General features: G+C 43.6%; 1 protein-coding gene across 4 annotated transcripts in view; it reads left to right on the top strand.

The window, feature by feature from the left end:
* Nucleotides 1–4,663: 4,663 nt before the first annotated feature.
* Nucleotides 4,664–19,604, top strand: part of CHN1 (chimerin 1) — a 91,757-nt gene continuing 76,816 nt past the window's right edge. The window contains exons 1-2 of one of the 4 annotated variants that reach the window (XM_064719000.1): nt 4,664–4,680; nt 5,271–5,395. In XM_064719000.1, the coding sequence (XP_064575070.1) occupies nt 4,679–4,680; nt 5,271–5,395 (127 nt within the window). In that variant the 5' untranslated portion in view covers nt 4,664–4,678. The other 3 variants (XM_064719001.1, XM_064719002.1, XM_064719003.1) reach the window with 3 other exon arrangements.

The following is a 19,604-nucleotide window of genomic DNA, read 5'->3' on the forward strand; positions in this document are numbered from 1 at the left end:
AGAAAGCAGAAACTTCCTGGAATTTCTTTAATTAGCCTGTTCATTTCACTTAATAAAACAAAAAATCAAAACCATATTGTCTTTCTTACACAGGATTCTTAGAAAATGTAATGCAAAGTATGTAGTTCTTATATCTGAGCAAAATTGCAAGCAATTTGAGATTTCAATTTAATAATTTTGTTACTGATTTCACATTAGAAGTGTATGCTTATGGGATATGCCAGTAAGTGTGCACAGGAGCAGTTAGAAAGCTCATAAAAAGTCTGTGTTAAAGTGCATTCAGAGCAGCTGCAAATGGGGAAAAAAGCAAACAAGCCTTTTGCAATTATAAATAGCTTTGATACTGTTAGCTCTAAACATCACCTGGAACCTGCTTCAAGAGAAATGCTGTGCATGTCAGCATCAAAGTTTAAGATCAAATTATTTTGCTACCTGCTACACAGGTAGTATCAACTATATCCTATGCAAAGTACCTGATTATGATGTAATTCTCACACATTTGTGCATCTCTCAGAAATCCAATTAAGTGCAATCATGGTGTACAATTCCTTAAGAATTCTTTCATAAAGGACTTTGTTCAGGAAACACAGGCAAGAGGGAGTTTTTTCCTTTGATGCACTTCCATTCAAAACTAGCATAATTTCTCCTAACATCAGTCTAAACACAGCGCATTCTTTAGATTTCAAATAAACAGCATTAATTTAGTTTTAAAATTAAGACTGTGCTCATGTGCTCTTCCCCTTAGATCTTAAGGCATTCACTTCTACTGTAACCAGAAAAAAAATAAATCCAAATCTAAAGGTTGTTATTGTCACCTATTTCTGTCAAACAGTTTTTCATGACCCAGAGAGCCAAAAGTAGGTGTGTGAAGCCCATTTTTCATTTCACTGATGTACACTATGCACTGTGTACCAAGCTGCTCTAAGTTGTTGTGTGGACATAGTGCAACTCATGTGGATCAGGATAGAATGCCAAATGTGAGTGTCTGATATGGTAGTTGTGGTTTTGTGATTTAAAACAGGAGCTGTGGTGGATGTTTTATCTCCCTTTCTTCAGCAATGATCAAAAAATTCAAGATGCAAGTTCTTCCTAATAACTGTTATCTTGCTAGTCTGTACACTGACAATAAAAGAAAAAAAATTACCTCAAAAATCTATAGACTAGCATAGATCCTAGTAAAATACTGATTATGTCTGATTTGCAAAGGTTGTTCATAGGTGCTGCAGCTGATGCAGGATTCTTTTCCTCTGTGCCTGTACAGTGTTGGGTAATATCGGTCTTAAATGATTTTGCCATTAATAATGAACAACAGCATCATCCAAAGGACAGGCTCAAATGGCAGTTTTCTCTTCAAAGGGAGAAAGATTATCCAAAAATTTTGGCAATGTGCAATGCCTGTTCTGAGTTTGGTAATACGCCTGATGTTATATTCAAATCACTGTCATCTATATAAATATTAATTATAACTAGCAAGCTGGCTGGTCAGCCTTCAAACTTTTTATTGATGACTTTTAAATTAGCTAAAATACTTGAATTTATCTTACTGAACAAGAGGTAGAAATCTGCCTTGCTGTTTTCCAAGGAGCACGTGTTCCATTGCAAATACTGTGAACACCAAATCTGCTTGATAAGGCAGCCCTTGGCCACTTCCCTGCCTGCCCCACAAACTTCCAGCAATTACACATTAAAAGCTAAATTAAATTCTGCACATAGCTAGGCTTCTACAATGCTGTTTTCCTCCTGTCAAGGGGATCTGTAGCAGGAAGACACTAACTGTGATAAGATGCTACCCCTATTCATCAGGTAACATCTCACCACGTCTTCACTTTTACTGCTTCCCATTAATACAGGACAGCTTTAATTTATGGTGAGTTGGGGATTTTTTCCTTCACACACATTATATTTACTAGCTGGGAACCTGTTTTTACAGTTGTGTATAAATCTTTAAAAATGTCAGTGATTAATTTTAAAATCTCATTTATCACTATATGATTAGTGCATTAGTTAAGGTTTGAAGAATAAATGTCAAGTAATTAGAAGCAATTTTGTACCAGACTCTCAGACAAGGTGATGGATCACAGAAAAGTCACTGGAAAATAGGCCACTGGGCTCATGGTGCTCAGCACCCAGAGCAAGACAGCAAAAGGAGAGGAGCCAAAACAAAAAAAAACCCCAAACACTAGAAACCAATCCCAAACCTCAGTGATGATATTTTACATGAATGATGAAGCTGTAATAACTGACTACAGTTTCTAAAGAACTTTGAGGTTTGAAAGATGAGGCAAGAAACGTCTGAAGGACAATGAGAAGACCAGAAAATAGCACGTTACACATTTATTTATTTTCTGGAGCCTTTATCCTTGAGGCACACTTTGTGATACACCCACAAATATTCCTACCAGGTGGCAAATACAATGGCGCCTTTGCTACTCAACATGATGATAGCACAAGGGAGGGCATTTCAAGGGCTGAAGATGCAGGGGAACAAAACACCGAGCTCATCCTTGCTGCCATTGAAACCAAGGTGTGCGCAGCGAGGTTCTCTCTTGTTCTCTCCCCTGCGAGGGAGCAAAGCTGTGAGCTGGGCTCTCCGGGCAGGCAGGGCCCAGCAGCGGCGGCGGGAGCTGTGCCGGTGCTGCCGAGCGCCCACCCGCACTGCCTCCTGCGCTCGGCCGCGGGGCTGGCCGGGGACGGACATCCAGCCCCTTTCTAATGAGGTTCCCAGAGTTGTGGTTAAAGCATTGCTGTCGCTTGTGCATAAGATGTGCTGGCTTGATAAGGCATTACGTAATTTTTAGATAATGTTGTTATTAAAGAGATACCTCCGAGAGGATTTCAGTCCATTCAAAAGCAGGATGTGGTGGCAGAGACCTTCGCCTGGTGAATTTCGGGCTAATGTGTTTTTCTGCTTTGCACCTGTGATTTGTTCCCGCGGTGCTGAGGCTGCTGGCCCTTGTAAAGCCAGATGTGCCAAGGGTGCAGATGTGTACACCCCGTGCTGGCCAGCACCCGTGGGGGTGAGCCTGGTGGTGAACTCCTTCCAAAAGCTGCTGCTGTTCCCGAAGGCTGTGGAGCCAGGGCCAAAACATCCTACTAAGCCAAAAATCTAATCAGAAATAACGATTGAGTGCTGTTTTGAAAACTCTGATCTGCCACTGCTCCAGGCACAGTAAAGTACAGTAACTAAGTGTGAAATGACAACACGCTTCCCTAGGTTTTAGCAATAACTGCACTAATAGCAAAGGCATTGTCAGACAATTGAAATTACTAATCAAAGCACTCTGGCTGATCTGAACTGTAGTATTCATACTGCCTCTCATGAAAAATAGTTTTATACTATGAACAGGAAAGCATTTTTAATGTAAACATGCAGTTGAATAGTTAGCAAAAAAACCCATTTGGGAGTAGTCGAAGCATAAAAGCTGGCTATTTAATTGAAGGAAGTTGGAATGAAAGCTTGGAATTTAATTCCAGGAAATGTAAGGGGAAAATAATCTGAAGATCCAACTTATTTCCAAAAAGCCAAGGAAAACACTCTGTGCACACAAAGGTCAAATCATGTAGGCAGAATTGCAAAGATTTTTTTGCATTGCTTTTTTTCAAACCAGTTTTCATCTGTGCTTAACCTTCTTTTAGTCCTGCAACTGAAATATTATTTCTTGGTAGTCCATCTGCTCAGTAAACATTTGCACTTTATACATGCAAAATGAAAATGTTTTGTAAAATCAGGTCCATCATGCTAGAATTTATTTGGGAAGGAATAATAAGGAAACAATCACTCTCACATTTTTTTTTTAACTTTGCACACTAAGTGAAGCACATAAACATAAAACCCTATGTTTTGAAATATATGACAGACATAACAAATGTCATGGTTTTATCTTAAAGGATATTTGCATATACTGAAAACTCCCCACAATGTTTTCCTTTGGTTCTCTACAACAAAGATTAGGCAGAATTTTGAACATGGATACCTGAGTGCAGCTAGCTGCATAAACCACCTATTCTTTAGACAGGCCTTTATGCTTTATCTGCCTGGTGGAAGGAAAGGTGTTTTATTCACTCGCTGACCCTGAGCTGCACTCACAGAACGGAAACCACTAATTGCAGCCTATGCACATGCTTCTCTTCCTTCGGGCTCTTCTCTGCCGAGAGCCTTCTCTTGCAGGCGGGCTTCCCACTGCACCCCAGCCGCCACCGTGCCCCAGGAGAAGGTGGGACCCGCTCCCACCGTGCCCCGGGAGAAGGTGGGACCCGCTCCACGACCTCCAAGCCAGCACCTGCAAAGCCCCGGCCGAGCTCTGCGAGCCCCTGCTGGAGGTGGCGGGTGCTCACAGCTGCAGCGGTTCCATTGGCGTGGATCGAGCTGCGGCTGGGTTTGAACTGGCAGCGCGCACCTGCGAGGGGAAGGGAGGGAGGGATGGCTGCGGGTGTGGCGGTGCTGCTGCCGGGCACACGGGCTGGCCAGCCTCGGCCGGGCTCTGCCTTCAGGCAGGAAATGCCACCTGCACAAGCGAGTTGCACCAGGAACGCTGTTGCCTTTTCAACTGAGCGATTTTAGCGCTGAAATTTACAGTCCTGGACAGCGAAAAACGATGACAGCCGGGCTGGCCGAAATTTCTCGCGCGAAATATTTTGAGGGGAAATCTGTGTGTTTCCTCTCTTCGTCGCTGCTGGCATGTAAGTGGGAATTTTCACTTCGCTTTAAGGAGTCATGTTTTTCACAGTACCACTGGCTCTTCTGCCGGAGCAGGCAGGCGCAGCGTGCCCGAGGAGGCACGGGCCGGGGGAGCGGTGCTTTCCACGGGGCATCTCCTCAGAGGAGCAGCGGTGCCCGGGACGGCCCCAGCGGTGCCCGAGGGCAGGGCCGGAGCGCTGCGCGGGGCTGGGCCCGGGGCTCGCACGGGCCGTCCCGGGCGGGACGCGCTTCCCTTTGTGCCCGGCGGCGCGGCGGCCGCGTTGCCATGGGAACCGTCCCGGCGGCCGCGGCGGGCGGAGGCGGGCCGTGCCGGCGCAAGATGGCTCCCCGAGGCGGCGGGACGCAGCGTGAGCACGGGCGGGGGGCGGGCGGGCGCGGGCTGCCTCCGGTGCCGCGCGTCCCCGGCCACTCTCCCCCGACACCCCTGGCCTGGCCCGGCCCGGCCCGGCCCTGCCCTGCCCACCCCCTCCCTTCCCCTCCCCGGCGGGCTGTGCCCGCCCCGCCCCGCGGCAGCAAGTGGCAGCGGCCGCCGGTGCCGCGCTGACAGCCCCGCGCCCAACTTGTGTTGCAGGCGCGCCCCGCCGCTGATGCGAGAGCTGCCGCCGCGCCAATGCCAGCGCCGCGCCGCCCGGCCAGCCCCCGCCGCCCCCCGGGCCCGCCCCGCCGCCGCCGCCGCGATGGCTCTGACCTTGTTCGGTGAGTGAAGCGCCGCCGCCTCGGCCCGGCGGGCGCGGGGCTGCCGCCCCCATTGTCTGCGGCGCGGCAGCGCCTGGGCGTGGGCGCCGCCCGCAGGGCCGGGCCCGGGGCTGTGGGAATCACCCCGGAGGGGCGGCCCCGCGGGGGCTCCCTGCGACCGGCAGAGAAAAGTTGGGGCGCCTCGGGAGCCCCGCAGCCGAGGGGCTGTGGGGAGCCACGGGCCGGCCGGGGATCCCCGGAGCGCCGCGGACACGGGCGCAGCTCCCGCGGCGAGCCGGTGCCTCCCGGCCGCGGGCAGCCCGGCAGAGGAGGCTCGGGAGCGCGGCTCTGGCCGTGCCCGGCTGCGGTGGGAACCGGCTGGAGAAACTCTAGTTTAAACTGTTGAACATGTGGGTTCTGCCAAGGAACGTTATTGAATTAGGCTTGCTTGTGCCTAACGTGAGCAATTTTACGGCGGGCAAACAAAAAGGCTTCAAATTGTGTCTGACAACATGAGGTAAATGCAGCAATGAAAGGAAAACAGAAATGAGTACAGCTAAGGTCAGTGCAGAGTTAACAGGATAATCGGGATACCCTTTCTTGAAAGAAGCTCATGCACCACAAGTCATTTCTAGTGAATAGAGGATGTCAAGTCTGTTCGTTGTGTTTAGACTGTGAATTTCATTTCATATGTAAACAGATGGCTTGCTTTCATTGATTTCCTCACTCTTGCACTGGTACAATTTCTTAGAAGACTAAAACCATCTTTTTGGGTTTTCTTAAAAATTGACACCTGCTATATTATTCTGCATATTGAACCCCATCTGAGAAGTTTAGCACGTGTTGCAAGATAGCTCCCTGCCAATAAAATCTGTGCTGAGTTTAGCTACAGTGCTGTCTCCCATATTTAAATTTCCTGCTCGAGTTTTTCAGGATGCCAAGGGTTCACAGGTCAGAGTAAACCATCTCTGTTGTTTTATGTCTGATCTCGTCTCTGAGTTCACGGGACTTGAGGAGCTGCAGGTAGGGGGGCCCTGCAGGTTGTCAGGCGTGGGGTGAGGATCAAGCTCTTTAACTTAGAAGTGAAAGTGAACACAGAGATCAAATGGCAAATTGGCCCTTTTGGAAAAAAAACCCCGCTGTTTATGTTACATTGTATCATTTTGAATTTGATTGTTTGAAAATATATAGTTAGTTACATTGGCACTGAAGGTAAATATTGTCATTTTCCCTAACAGAAAAAAAATTTTTTAGGCTGAAATACACACATTCTCCATGCTGAGTGTCATTATAATCTTTGTCTGCAAAAATGAAGAATATTTTAATTTTAACTTTTAAAGAAAGTGGCATTCCTATATCAGGTACTTTTTTTTTAACTTATGTGATTCTTTTCCAATTTGTGTGTGTTTGATTGATTGCATGACATATTCTATTAATACAAATTTGCATTACAAAGTAACTTGGTGGTTTTTGTGTGTTATCACATCTGTTGTTACAGTAAATGTCATTGATACATGTAAAAGATAATGAGTCAAGAGGAGATAGAGTGGGGTGCTCTGCTGTGTCTGTAGTTTTTAAACATTACCTTGCTGAGGGTAAAACCTCAGGATTGCACACTTTTAAGAAAACAAAAAGTGACAATAAAACAGTGCAACAAAAATGGCTCATATGCATCAACAAATGAATGTGATGCCTTTCACAAATGTAAAAGCTTAACAGTATGTCTTAAACTATGGATGCAAGAGTGTGAGTTGTGTAAATGCAGAAGTGTATGTGAGTGCAGTATCTTTGCAGATGTGGTTGTGATTAATTCATGGTTGAGCTAGCACAGCTTACTGTGTTGCTGTGAGTCCTCTGAGTGGGGTGGCTTGGCACACTTTGTCTCAGCACATAACAAAGACAGACTACAGCGTGCTTGCTTTGAGCTTCAGGAACGGTGTTCAGCCTTTATTATAAATGTTGGCTGCTGATGGGTAGTTACATTTTCAGTTACTGCACTGGAGATACCCATAGCAAATCATTAAAAATATAACCCACAAAAGAGGGGGGGGGTTTGTTTATTTCAATGTAACCTCCCAGCAAAGCAATATCAGCAAATTTGAGGAAAGGCAAATTAAATGTCTGAATTAATTTATCTGTTTTAAGGCATTAAGCAGCTGTAACTGTACCATTTTAAATTCACATCTATCTTATACTGATAAAATTGTCCTGAGCAACAGATCTCAGGGGAGTGGTTTCTTTGGTTCTGCTCACTCACGTAAACTCAATATTTCATTTTTATTTTCCCTAGCGCATAATGATATATCACACTGAACCAAATTTCACCATTCTCAGGCTGATTCTAATAAGTTGTGTTCCAAAAGCATGTAAAATTTGACATAAATTGCCATGTAAACTTTGTTGGGGGAGAAATTTCCCCAAGTTTCCTGGATCCCTTTCAATCAGTGTGTACTTGTATGTGCACAGCAAGGGAGAGGAGAGGGTTGGGCAGTGTCATAACATGCTCTAGGGAGTGTTTTATGGCTGGTTCAGTGCATAGTGCAAAGACTCTGCTAGAAGGGGACAGTCTGGAGACCAGGCTGGCATTGTTGCAGATCCTGGGTTAGCAGGGACACGCTTATCAGGAGGGTGGAAGTCAGGTCCTGTTGGAGGCTGCCCTTTGCCATTGTCCTCAGAGCAGCCCACATTGCCACAGGAGCACTGCCTGCAGTCCACACCTTTGGGTGACACCTTGAGACTCTTGGGAAAGTTGGTTGTGAAAAGAGTTTCTAGTATTAACAATTAACATCAATTAACATAAAGCCTAAGGAGTCCCTCACTTACCCTTTTCAGTTACAGCCTCTTGGCAAGATTATGATGCAGCAATGAAGTACAAGGGACGAAAAACATTAAGACCCTTCATTTCATCAGTTTTAGTTATTTTGAAATTCTTTTCTTCATCCTGTCATTGTCTCTCAGTCATGCCCTTCCAAGATACCCTGTGCTGACAGCTGGCTGTATGGAAGGTGTGTAGGGGGCTGCCCATGTTCCCTGGTACAGATGATGGGTCTGTGATGTGGGTGATGGGAAAGAGGAGTTCAGCTGCCCCACAGATGGGAAGAGGAAGAGCAGCCCCTGTTGGAATTAGTCAGCAGTGGGAGAGCATGGAAGTTGTTAGCTGGAGACATACCTCTGTTACCTCAGTCATGCTGGCTGCTTCAGGCAGTGTGTCACCCCAGCAGGGTTCATAGTTCCACAGGGTTAACACTCACAGATGTTTGCTGTGATTTCGGCTTGTTCAGGGCCAGAACTTGGGCTCCAAGATCCTTTTGGGATCCAACTCAGGATGTTCAGTGACTGCGTGACAAAGTTACAATGGCAGAAATAGCCTGTTGTGACCATAGGTGATCACCCATATGTGCCATGCCTTTTCATGGTGCCAGCAAAGCAGGGTTTCACCAGTGCATTCAGTTTGTGTTCCAGTGGCCAAGCACTTGGAATGCAAGTTTGGATCTAGCAGTGGAAAGCAGGTCCTGCACAAGGACTGCATGAGCAAAGAACTGGAAAACAGTCAATTTCTCTGAGAAGAAGAAAAAAATTTCTGTCTGATTCTTTTGTTTGTTGCAAGTAATAGATGCAATAGGTTTGATATCCATGTGAATTGCTTATTAAGAGTCAGTGGGAGTTTTAAATTCATCTTATTCCACAAAAAGTGTGCATTTCACATGCAGTGTGTGTAAATGTCTGGAACTTGAGCAGATGTCCAGTTCTATTGGTGTTTTTCCTCCTACAGCACAGTCCTGTTGCCTTACAGAAGGCTGTGGTGATTACAGGTGTAGCCTCCTTTTTCTCTGTGGCTGCTTCTTGCTGCCTGGTGCAGCAGCTGGAATGGTGTATGAGCCATTCTCTGCCATCTCAGCACAGTCTGGTGGCTGCATGCCCAGCCTTTGGGCTGAAGCCACTTGCCTGGCTTAGCAGAGGTGGCTCAGGGATGCCCACCAGTCCTGCTGTGCTCAATCCCTGCAGGGTAGCAGCTTCCTAGTGACAGGAAAAGCAATCAGTCACGTTCCTATGGCTAGACTTCCTAAAGCCATCTGTTAATACCCTAAGATGTGAGATTGCAGAGTGACAGGCCTGAGGTGCATGCTGTTATTCCACTTGGATGACTCAACTATTGGAAAGATAACAAACAACATAGAGGGAAAAGGAGCGGAAGTATTAAGTTATCCCACTGTTTGCTTGTGTCTTTGAATATCCTGAAAAGTGTTCAAATAAAGTCAACATTGTACTTTGAAAGAAAAATAGTTTTGTTATGTTTAGTGCTTGCAAGTTGTCCTTGTCTTTTATGAATTCCCTTCCTGTTCATTTATTTGCTCATCAAGTCTCTTGTGTGAACAAAGGAGGACATTTCAAAACAGCTAGGAGAGATCTTCATGGACATATTTGTCACTAGTTATCCGTGCTCTTGCCTTCTTGCTTGGAGCCTGCCAATGGATTAAAACTCATCCCTGAGTATTGGTGGTTAAGAAATGAGAAACGAAGCAATTCTCTTTTAATCTTCAAAGTGCTTGCACTCTGATGAGTGGCTACAGCTGAATGGGATTAGAGACAGAGCTGTAGTCAGCATGACAGATACGGTTTTATAAGGAGATGATGAAAAAGAGCAGTTTTTAGAGAAATCTTTAGGGAAAATATCAGAATAAAAGAAACAAGCAATGCACTGCTACAAGCAGAAAGGGCAGGGACTGAGAAGCCGGTGATCCCTCTGTTTCAGGTGTCCATGCATTTCTGGAAGAGCTCATAAATAGTGATTTGCTCACTTAGCAGAATTGCTTCCACGGCTGTGAGCTCTGATGTTGTCCTGCACAAAATTAATTTTCTATGACTATTTTCTACTATGGGTATGAAGTGAACCTTTTGAAATAAGTTATTCCATACTTGAAATAATAATTAACAAATTACTGTTTCAAGTTCTATGCATCTGTGATTAGTGTTCTCCATGCAGACTGGGCTTACTGGCTCATGGCTGCTTCAAAAGGTAGGATATACTTATTTTAGTTCAAGCACGTATTTTCTAATGTGTCAGTCTTAAAGAGAGACATTTTTCTCTAAATAAATGTTTTCTTTGCTTAGGAAAGGGCATTAATTTTTAGAGTGCTTGGTTGGCACAGGTACAGAGACCATTAGTGCTCCTCTGATAAATGGTTCACAACAGATAATGCTGCAGATTTTCTGTAGAATAGGAAATACTCAAAAATTGATCTGCTCATTTCTTGTCTTGTGTGCAGAGCCTTCTAAGAGCAGGAAATAAACAGATCACCTACAATTCAAGTTCTTCTCTGTATTTGGCCCTGGGTTATGCTTACAACTTGTGGCTACCTGTGATTGTGAAGTTTATTGACAGAGCCCCTTAACTCAAGAGTCCAGTTGTACCGGAAAAGTCTCTGAATATGTTCCTTACCTGTAGTAGGTAATGGAATCTTGTTCATGGAATTGGGACATTTATAGTAGGGTTTTTGTCACTACAGGGAACATAAAGGTAGAATGATAGGAATGGTATCTATCATGGATGCTTCTAGGCCAAAGAGAAAGTAAAAAACTGAAAACTGAAGAGCGTAAGGTGAGCAACAAAGTGAGTACATATCCCATGTGGCACTGCCTGTGCTAGGTCTTTTTCAGCAGAACAGCAGTGAATTCAAAGTGATGTTTTTAACCTGGTTGCAACAGATACTCTTGAAGTGGTTAGCCCTTGCTTAAAATACTTGGGTTCACTCAGTACTGACTGATAACAAGCTAATTTTAGAGGACATGTAAGCAATTCAACATCTAGTCACAACGGGAACTACAAATAGTCTAATTAGATGAAGCTATTTAGGGATATTAGTACAATGTTTAGGTTTGGGGTTTTTTAACATTTAAAAATGAAGGTGATTTGTTAAAAATTGAAACTATTTTAGAGAGAAACTAGACCTTCCAACTCCCATTCATGTGTCTGGGAGGAGAAGTGTCCAGGTGCTGGGAGTCATAAGAACATTTTCTCCTAGGTGCTGTGCTAACCTTTCATGATTTATAGAACCTAATGAAACAAATAAGGAGAGCAGGCTTGAAAAGGTTTTGCCAGCAATGCAATCAAAAGAAAAAAACTTGTATAGGATCTATTAACTAGTAAATTGGTATAAATTGATCAAAATACCAGAGAAGTGACATTAACAGTATGGACAAGGATGAAAAAATTTGAGTCATGGCTTCTCAGCTTAGTGCTTAGAAGTGTGCTTCGCACAGTGGCTAGTATAAAATTGTGTTTCCTTTCAGTTGTATTAGAATAAGAATCTAAAGAAATCAGAAGTTTGAGGATTGTTGCTGAAACTGGAAAGGACATGTCCAGTTGTGTGCTCAAGTAATGAATTAAAGTGAGATTTTTAAATTTTCTCCAAGGAGATTCTCTTATGCTGATCATTGAACAATTGCATCCCTTTCCTCCTTGACGCCAGCAGATCCACTAAGAATGGAGACAGTGTAACACAGAATCTCATCTGATGATGTTGAAGTGAAAGACACTCTGAATGTGGGGATCTAGGAAGGTTTCCTGATGTACACTTCACATTGGCCAAGGGCTGATGCTCCAGGTGTAAATGTGGGGTTTCTTCTGTTTGTTTTGCACTCAGTTGATGTTTTTTTGCTTTGTCAGGTTTTGGGACTTTATTCTGTCACTAATTCTCTTCAAGAGGTCTTACCTGCTTTTTTCAGGTGTACAAAAAGTTTTCCATTGACAGAAAGCACATCTCTGTCCAGAAAAGTTTGTGTGTACTCACAGTGGCAGTACTGTAGTCATAATTTAAATACTGCTCTAATAGTAAACTCAAAGCACAAGCCTTTTGGAAGACTGTGCCATTTTTGTTGAATAAAGGCAGATTAATCAGGATCCCCCAGGGTGCAGACGTGGGTGAGTGCTCTGTGCAGTCTAAGCTGAACGAGCATTGTTGGACAGTTCAGTTTTTTCTGAGCGTGGGGTGTAGCTCAGGCTGCTGAGCTGCTCCACCCTGTGGACAGAGGTTGTACAGTTCTGCACACAAATGTCCTCACAAGGAAACAAAACAGCCCCGAGACTGGCCCAAGGGCTCTTCTGTACTTATTGGCAGAGGATGAGATGCTTCCTCCTCCCTCATAAAATCATCACCTGCCTCAGTTATTCTTTCAGTGCCATGGATTGTATCTGGCTTGTGCATCTTCACAAATGATGGCAGAAAGTTAAAAACCCTCTAGATGTTGCTTTTTGGAGTATGTGTTGAAACAAGGAAGAGTACTGTAGGGGAATACAGTATGGGTGAATGAAGGTGGTATAGAATGTAATCTTATCCCCCAACGAGTTGCAGCTGGACCAATTACTAAAGATCAGGAGCAGGCCTGATCTTAACAGGCCACACCTGTGGCCAATAAGAACAAGTGGTATAAAAGAATGGATTGGTGGGAGCTGGAGTCAGATGGCTGCTGCAAGGATCAGGAAGAGTCAGTGCTTAGAGGAGATGCCTACAAGAAATATTGAGGAGGCACAAAACTCTGGCAGTATGGAATCCTTGCACTATAATGATAATAGAACTCTTGTTATGTAAGACAACAAGTACCATTTAAGGTCTCTGAAATATTTGATCTTCTAAAGCATTTAACCATATAGCCAGGACTTGGTAATTGCACGGCATCTGGGTCTCAGGCAGCCTCACTGGCCATGCCCAGGAAGGTGTTGGGAAGAGTTTCTGTAGTTCTCTGTGCTGTTCTGAGGGTTTGGCTGTGTGTGGAGTGAGTGATGGGTCATTGTCCTGGTTCTAGTCGAGGGGAGGAGGGAGGTTGGTCACACCCAGCTGGAAGCCAATAGTGTTGCTGTGTGTGCCGCAGCCTCTGTGAATGTGTAAGAATTGGTTGGCACTTGACATTTGCAGCACTCTGAATGAAAAAGATATATAAAATGATGATATATATGAAGTGATTTGAATGTTATTAGAAGTTGTGCTCATAAAATTCTATTTATTAATTTGTAAGTCTAATTTCCATGATATATTTTGATATGTTCATCCCTGAATTTATTTTCATGACCTTATCAGCTGTTCTGTGATTAGCATCGTGGAACACTGGTCATGTTGGGGCTGGTTTGCTTTTGGTTAAAATGTTCTTAATGCTGATGGGATGTGATAAAGTGGTCTGTTTTTCATGTGACCGAAGCTTAGTCCCTTGGGAGAATGCATTAGGAAAACTGCATTCTCTGGTAGTGGCCCTCTGAAGAGGTTGCAGGCTGGACTTTCCTGCTCACAGTGAGCAGGAGGTAACTCCCTTTTGGTCTCTGTCAGTTCTGTGAGGGAGCCGCTGTCACATCCAGCTTTGGTGCAGCTGGCAGGATCTGGCTCTGCTGACCACATCATGTGCTTGGGTCTGGGTATCTGGTGCTGGTGGGAGGTGATGGTTTCCTCTGCTACAGTGCTCATCTCCATCTCCTTCCTGCTTCCTTTGTTGCAAGAGCAGTCTTGCCATTTAAGAAGCTAAAATAAAAAAATATGTTTTCTGATCTTGATAAGAAGCTGAATGTCCCAAGCCAGCTTGCTTGTGTGAAAGTTCATAAAGGTAAAACTCTGCTTCCTAAATACTAGAATTGTTTTGTTGCCCACTGCATTGTGGTGTGCTACTGCAGCTGCAACCATTTAAATTGCATAGCAGGTACAATAGAACATCATACACTCACAGAGGGGTTTCAGTTGGAAGGGACCTTAAAGGTCATCTAGTTCCTACACACTTGCCATGGGCAGGGACACCTTCCACCAGAGCAGAGCCCTGTCCAGCCTGGCCTTGAACACTTTCAACGATGGGGCAGCCACAACTTCTCTGGGCAGCCTGTTCAGTGCCTCAGCACCCTCACAGTTTTTCATGTAGGAAAGTTTTGGAGTACTGCTGCAGCAGTGGATAAGGAGAGAATAAAGTTATTTATTGTGTGGTGTAAATAGGGGACTGTGAAAAAAGGAGAGCAGATCTGAAAAACAGACTTAGCGCCTGACCATTCCTTGTGCTCACATTGCTCATAAGTCATTCTCCTCAATGCTGAATTAGTGTCTGATACATGTGCAGTCCAGAGCAGACTACAGACTATAAAAGTTGCTGCTAATTATTTGGTAGGGCCAGTCTTCCAGTGTTTTTCAGCTGTGCTGTATGGTTTCCATGTGAATCTGGACACTGTTTCAGTGCAATCTGGGATCATTTTTTATTAAAAAAAAGCAGCCTACAAAAAACCCCCAAACAGGATGTACTTCTTCCTCACCTCTCTCTTACAGGCCAAACATGCACATGTAAGAGAGAAGTTTATCCTCTCTCTTTATCCTTCCAATTATGGAAGCATAATTTGACACAGCAATTACTTCTACTGATTTCCTTTTTGGCTTTTTTTTTCTTCTAAGCAGTATATTTATAAATGGGACTTAACAAAAGTAGAGAAAAATCTTCAGTGGTTTAATAGAAACAGAAGGGGAGGAAGCTTGTCACAGCATCTATTTCCAGTGGTGAGCTCATGGCCTGTAGCTGTGCTGTTGCTTTATTGTGGTGCTCAGGGAGCTCCTGGCTGACCTGTGTGTTTCCCAATGCCACATCATGTCAAAGCAAGCTGTGCCCACAGTCTTCTCCCTGCAGCCTTGTGTGCCCCTCCTCAGTGGCAGAGCAGCAAGCACAGCGGGAACTCAATGGAGCATCTTGTATTCCTTAGATTTTATTGAAACTGTACTTTGTAAGCAGAACCCCCCACCCCAATCCACCTCCAGCTTCATTAGACCAAAGATGATAATTGTGTCTCGACTTGCTCTTCTGCAGGCTCAGATTCAGCAGGAGCTGAGCTGTGGTCCCTGTGTCCCAGCTGTCCCAAAGCCTGGTGAGCCCCAGGTGGGACAGGGCATGCAGCACTCCTGGGACAGGGGCCCAAGCAGCCTCTGGGATGAGTGAGTTGCAGACTGCTCTGTCAGAGGGAGAGCTCACCCTGGCTAGATCAGCTTGTTGGCTTTTTTTCTCACTTAGTAGGAAGGTCTGTGAAAAGCAGAAAGGTCTTTTTTATTGCTTTTTTTTTTTTTTGTGGGGTGGTGCTGATGCTGCTGTTAATAGTGATTTTTAAATGTAAAAACCTGGCATTTTCCTTAACCCACTGCTGTGCGAGAGCAGCTGTGGGAGGCACAGGCAGGGCTTGTCATGTCTCAGAGCTGTCTTACCATTTGCCCTTCTTTCTCTGTGGATATCCTGTGTATCACAGTCTCTGACAATTGCTTGCAACATTCTGCCTCACAGCAGTTTTCACCAAGCTGTGTCAGGCCAGGACCATTTTTAAATTATAAGATTGATTTTTGATCTGTCACATCCTATCACTATCGTTCTGTCTGTCTGTTTGTGTTTTCCTGTGCTGTCAATTACCATGATAGGGTTCTTTTTATAAAGTCTAAGTGGGGCTGAAGACACAAAAAATAGCTGTTATCCTGAGAGACAATTCTGGTTGGGGGAATACTGGGTTAGCAAGGCTTGGGAATAGAGATACTGATCTTTCTTTGATGAACTCATCTGCAAGGGCCTCTGCTTCTCTCACCAGCTACTGTTCCTATTTTCTGTTTAGATGTCTTATTATGTAGGACTAAGTCTGCTTTTCACTTGTGGACAGTTCCATGGGATCTTGGTTCCAGTGAGGATGCTTTGATATCCTAGAAATGCAGCTCATAATTGTTGGAAACTCATTTAACCTAGTGCCATGATAACGTGAGGGCTAATAACCCAAGTTTCCATTACTTGTGGACAAATTTGTCTTTCTTCTAATTAGTGGAGAAAAAGGATAAAGAAAACAATTTCAAAACAGAGACGAGAAAACCATTGGAGTTCATCTTGTGTAGGGGGGAAGAAACATGGAGTTAACTGAAGAAGGACCTGGAGGTTATCTCTGAGCATTGATCATATCGAGCTTTCCAGCGATTTCTGGATTCCTTCAGGGCAGTACCAAACCTCTGTTCAGCTCTCTTCCAGCAGCCTGTTCCCAGCTCCCCGACCTGCTTTTCACCTCACAAGCCCAGAAGGAGCTGAGGATAGAGGGAAAGCCCATGCAGAAAAGCTCTCAGTGCTTGCAGAGCTGCTAAAGCACCTCTGAGACCGTTTGGCTGTGGCCCCAGTCACACAATATGCTGGGGGCTGCAGGAGTGCACCCAGAGCACAGCTTCTCCATGGGCTGGCCCTGCTCTCTCTCTCCTTTGTCTGCTTCCTGCCTAGTGCAGCAGATGAGCCTGCCAGGGAGGAAAATCATTATGAAAAAGATGGATGTAATGCTATAAACAGGGAGGGGCTATTGGGTGAAAAGCTTTCACCATAGTTCATTGGCTGCAGTTATAATAGTGAGCCATGGCATTGCCAAAAGGAAATGTGAAGTTTTCAGCTTTTCTACCTGGAGCATCCTAATTCATTTCTTTGGAGGCCTCTTGAATGTTTTATATGAGAAGCAGATGAGGTAAGGAGTGGTGCTTCTCAGACTGGGGAGAAGCTCACAGCAATCAGAAAATGCCTTTTGGAATAAAATCTTAAATTCCAATTAAAAAAAGGCATCCTACCACATTGTTTCCATTTCCTGTCTCAGACCCTGCCAATAATTTCTTTAGGACTGTCCTTCATGACGCTGTAAAAAGCAATCACGATCTTGGGCTGGGTTACTTTACTTGGTAGTTGCATCTGTTCTGAAAGTAAGGATGTAAACACAAACCATATTTTTGCCTGAGCAATGGTGTGTGTTATTGACAATTGTTTTAGAAAATGAAAAATCTGTTTGTAATAGGAATCATAATAGGTTTTTTATAACTTGATGGTCTAAGAGTTTAAATGGGTCAAGTTTGAGGAAGGAGAAGCTGCATTGGTGTGACCATCTGACACAGTTGGAGTGATGTGCTTTGCAACATGTGAGTCTGTCTTGATGCCCGTTGTAACAGCAGTCAGAAATCGGATCTGCTCTTAATTTTCTCTGGATGGCTCTGATTTTTGCCTGGGCTGCTAATGGGTGGCTTGGTTTAGTTTCGTGTTGTTGGTTTTTTTTTGGGTTTTTTTTTTTTGTTTTTTTTTATCCTGGGAGATTAATGAATGCACAGCAACTATCTTGGGCTGAAATGCCAAGATGGACAAGTTTCCAGTGGGTTTTTACCAAGGGATAGGGGGGCAGAGTCAGCCTTGTGCTCTTTTATTGAGGTTTATCTTTTGGTAAAGCCACAATACTGTACTTAAAAGTGTATTTTAGAATAGGAAAGTGAACTTATGTTCATTATGTTGGTGTTGTGTGTGGAAAAATGAATGAAAGCAACCAAGCAAACTGTGATAAAGCACATCTCCCCTTTCAGCAAATTAGGGGATTATGCAATGGATGGAAGGGTTGTATTTCAAAAGTGCTTGTCCTGGACAGAGATTGTCTTCAAGGTAGAAGATTAATTTACAGCTATAAGGCACTTTTACATGATCGCATGTTGGTTTTTTTCCCTAGTAGGGTAACTGTTCAGAATATTTGTGTACTCAAACTCCAATCAATATTCCCTGTTAGATGTGTTGGAGAAATGAAGACAAAATGTATTTCTGTGAATGCCTTGAGACCATGGCTATAAAAGTTGTCACTGGCTTGAAGTTATGGTAAAACTGCTGTGCCCTTGTTAGTGTTATTAATGTTTGGAGGAAATGAAGCAAGCAATGGGAAATGAGCTTTGTCTTTTTGCAGGCAGACTTTTAAAATAGGAGACAAAGAAGGATTTGCAGAAGAAAAAATAGGAAAGAAAATGTCAAAGGGTAAATGTTTTCTCCTGTATTATCCCTTGCTATGGTTGGAATGAGAGAGTATGAGAGCAATAGCCTCAACAGATATTTCTCCAGCCTTCCATGTGAGTTTAACTTGCCATGACCAAAATAGTGTCTACAGAGAAAACCAGTCTGGGTTTCAAAACAAAGAAGTCTGATTGCAGTGTTCAAGCTTGTGCAACCTGACATTACTCTGAATTTACAGTGAACAAGAATTTGCTTTACTGAATCTAAAAGGTACTTGGAAAAATTTCCTGTTAAATCTAAAAGAGGCAATTCATCCAATAAAGGACTATTTCTGAAAATTTTGACCTTGCAAAATTAGACTGCAATAGACCTTTCAAATAGCCCATAGGGAGGATGGGAAATTGCCAAACTCATTGATCCATCTCTTCAGGGCTGTGGTCAGATGTAGTCAGTTCTGTCACAATGAATTAAAAAAAAAAAAAAAGCTGTTTTTTTTTTAAACACATACATTAGAGAGGCATATTTGATTTTTGACAACATCTTCAGTTGGAAGTTGTTTACTGTGTTAGTTAGACATTTCAGGATACATGTGGTGATGTAAATGAGAGGGTTACAAGACAGCCTTTGGCCTGACTCTGTTTTACCTGCAGCTGACCTGAGATCCATGTCAGGAAGCAATTCCCACCGTGTCTGTCTTTTCTTAGAGAGCAAACGGGGTGTTCCCAGGAATACTGAAAATCATCAGCAGCCTGTTGTCTCGTGACTAAGATACAGAAAGTAACATTAAATTTCATCTTTATTAAATGCCCACAAGGTGGCACTTGTCATCTTTTTACGTCTCTGAGAGCCAAATTTTTATACTTTTAGTATCACTAGGAAATAATACTAGATGTTTTGAAACTTTAAGAGTAAGCTACCTGTACTTTCATGGCATATTTCCCCACCCTATTAAGCGACTGTCAAGAGAAATGCAGTGGTAAGAAAAATTTGTCTATGTGTCTATGATTTTGTCTATGCAAAAGTTTCACTTTAAAATTTAAGATTAATTTTTTTTGCTGTAAAAGATATAAATTTTTTTTGATTTCTCATTATTTATGCAGTCATGTGCCAGTATTTTATTTGGCAAAGAGGAGGAAAAATGAATACTTGCTTCCTTTGCTTTGGTTAAATGAAAATCTAGAAATGAATTATTTGCAACCTGGTCTAATCACTTAGAGGATGAGTTCATTTCACTGCAGCAGTGCTTGTGATAAGCAAAATATTACTTCTTAAAATTTCCCATCATTCATAAAGAGGCAATAATAATAGACCTGCTCATAAGAGTCATTGAACTCTGGCTGTTTTCAGTGGGTCTCTCATTCAACCCCGTTAGAAGCATTCTCACAGAATTTATTGTTGCCAGATCAGACATTGTAGAACCAGGATGGCAGTGTGATCCATTTTCTCTTTCCCCCTCAAGACTGAT

Source organism: Zonotrichia leucophrys, chromosome 7 (assembly GCF_028769735.1).
Source record: "Zonotrichia leucophrys gambelii isolate GWCS_2022_RI chromosome 7, RI_Zleu_2.0, whole genome shotgun sequence".
Taxonomy (NCBI): domain Eukaryota; kingdom Metazoa; phylum Chordata; class Aves; order Passeriformes; family Passerellidae; genus Zonotrichia; species Zonotrichia leucophrys.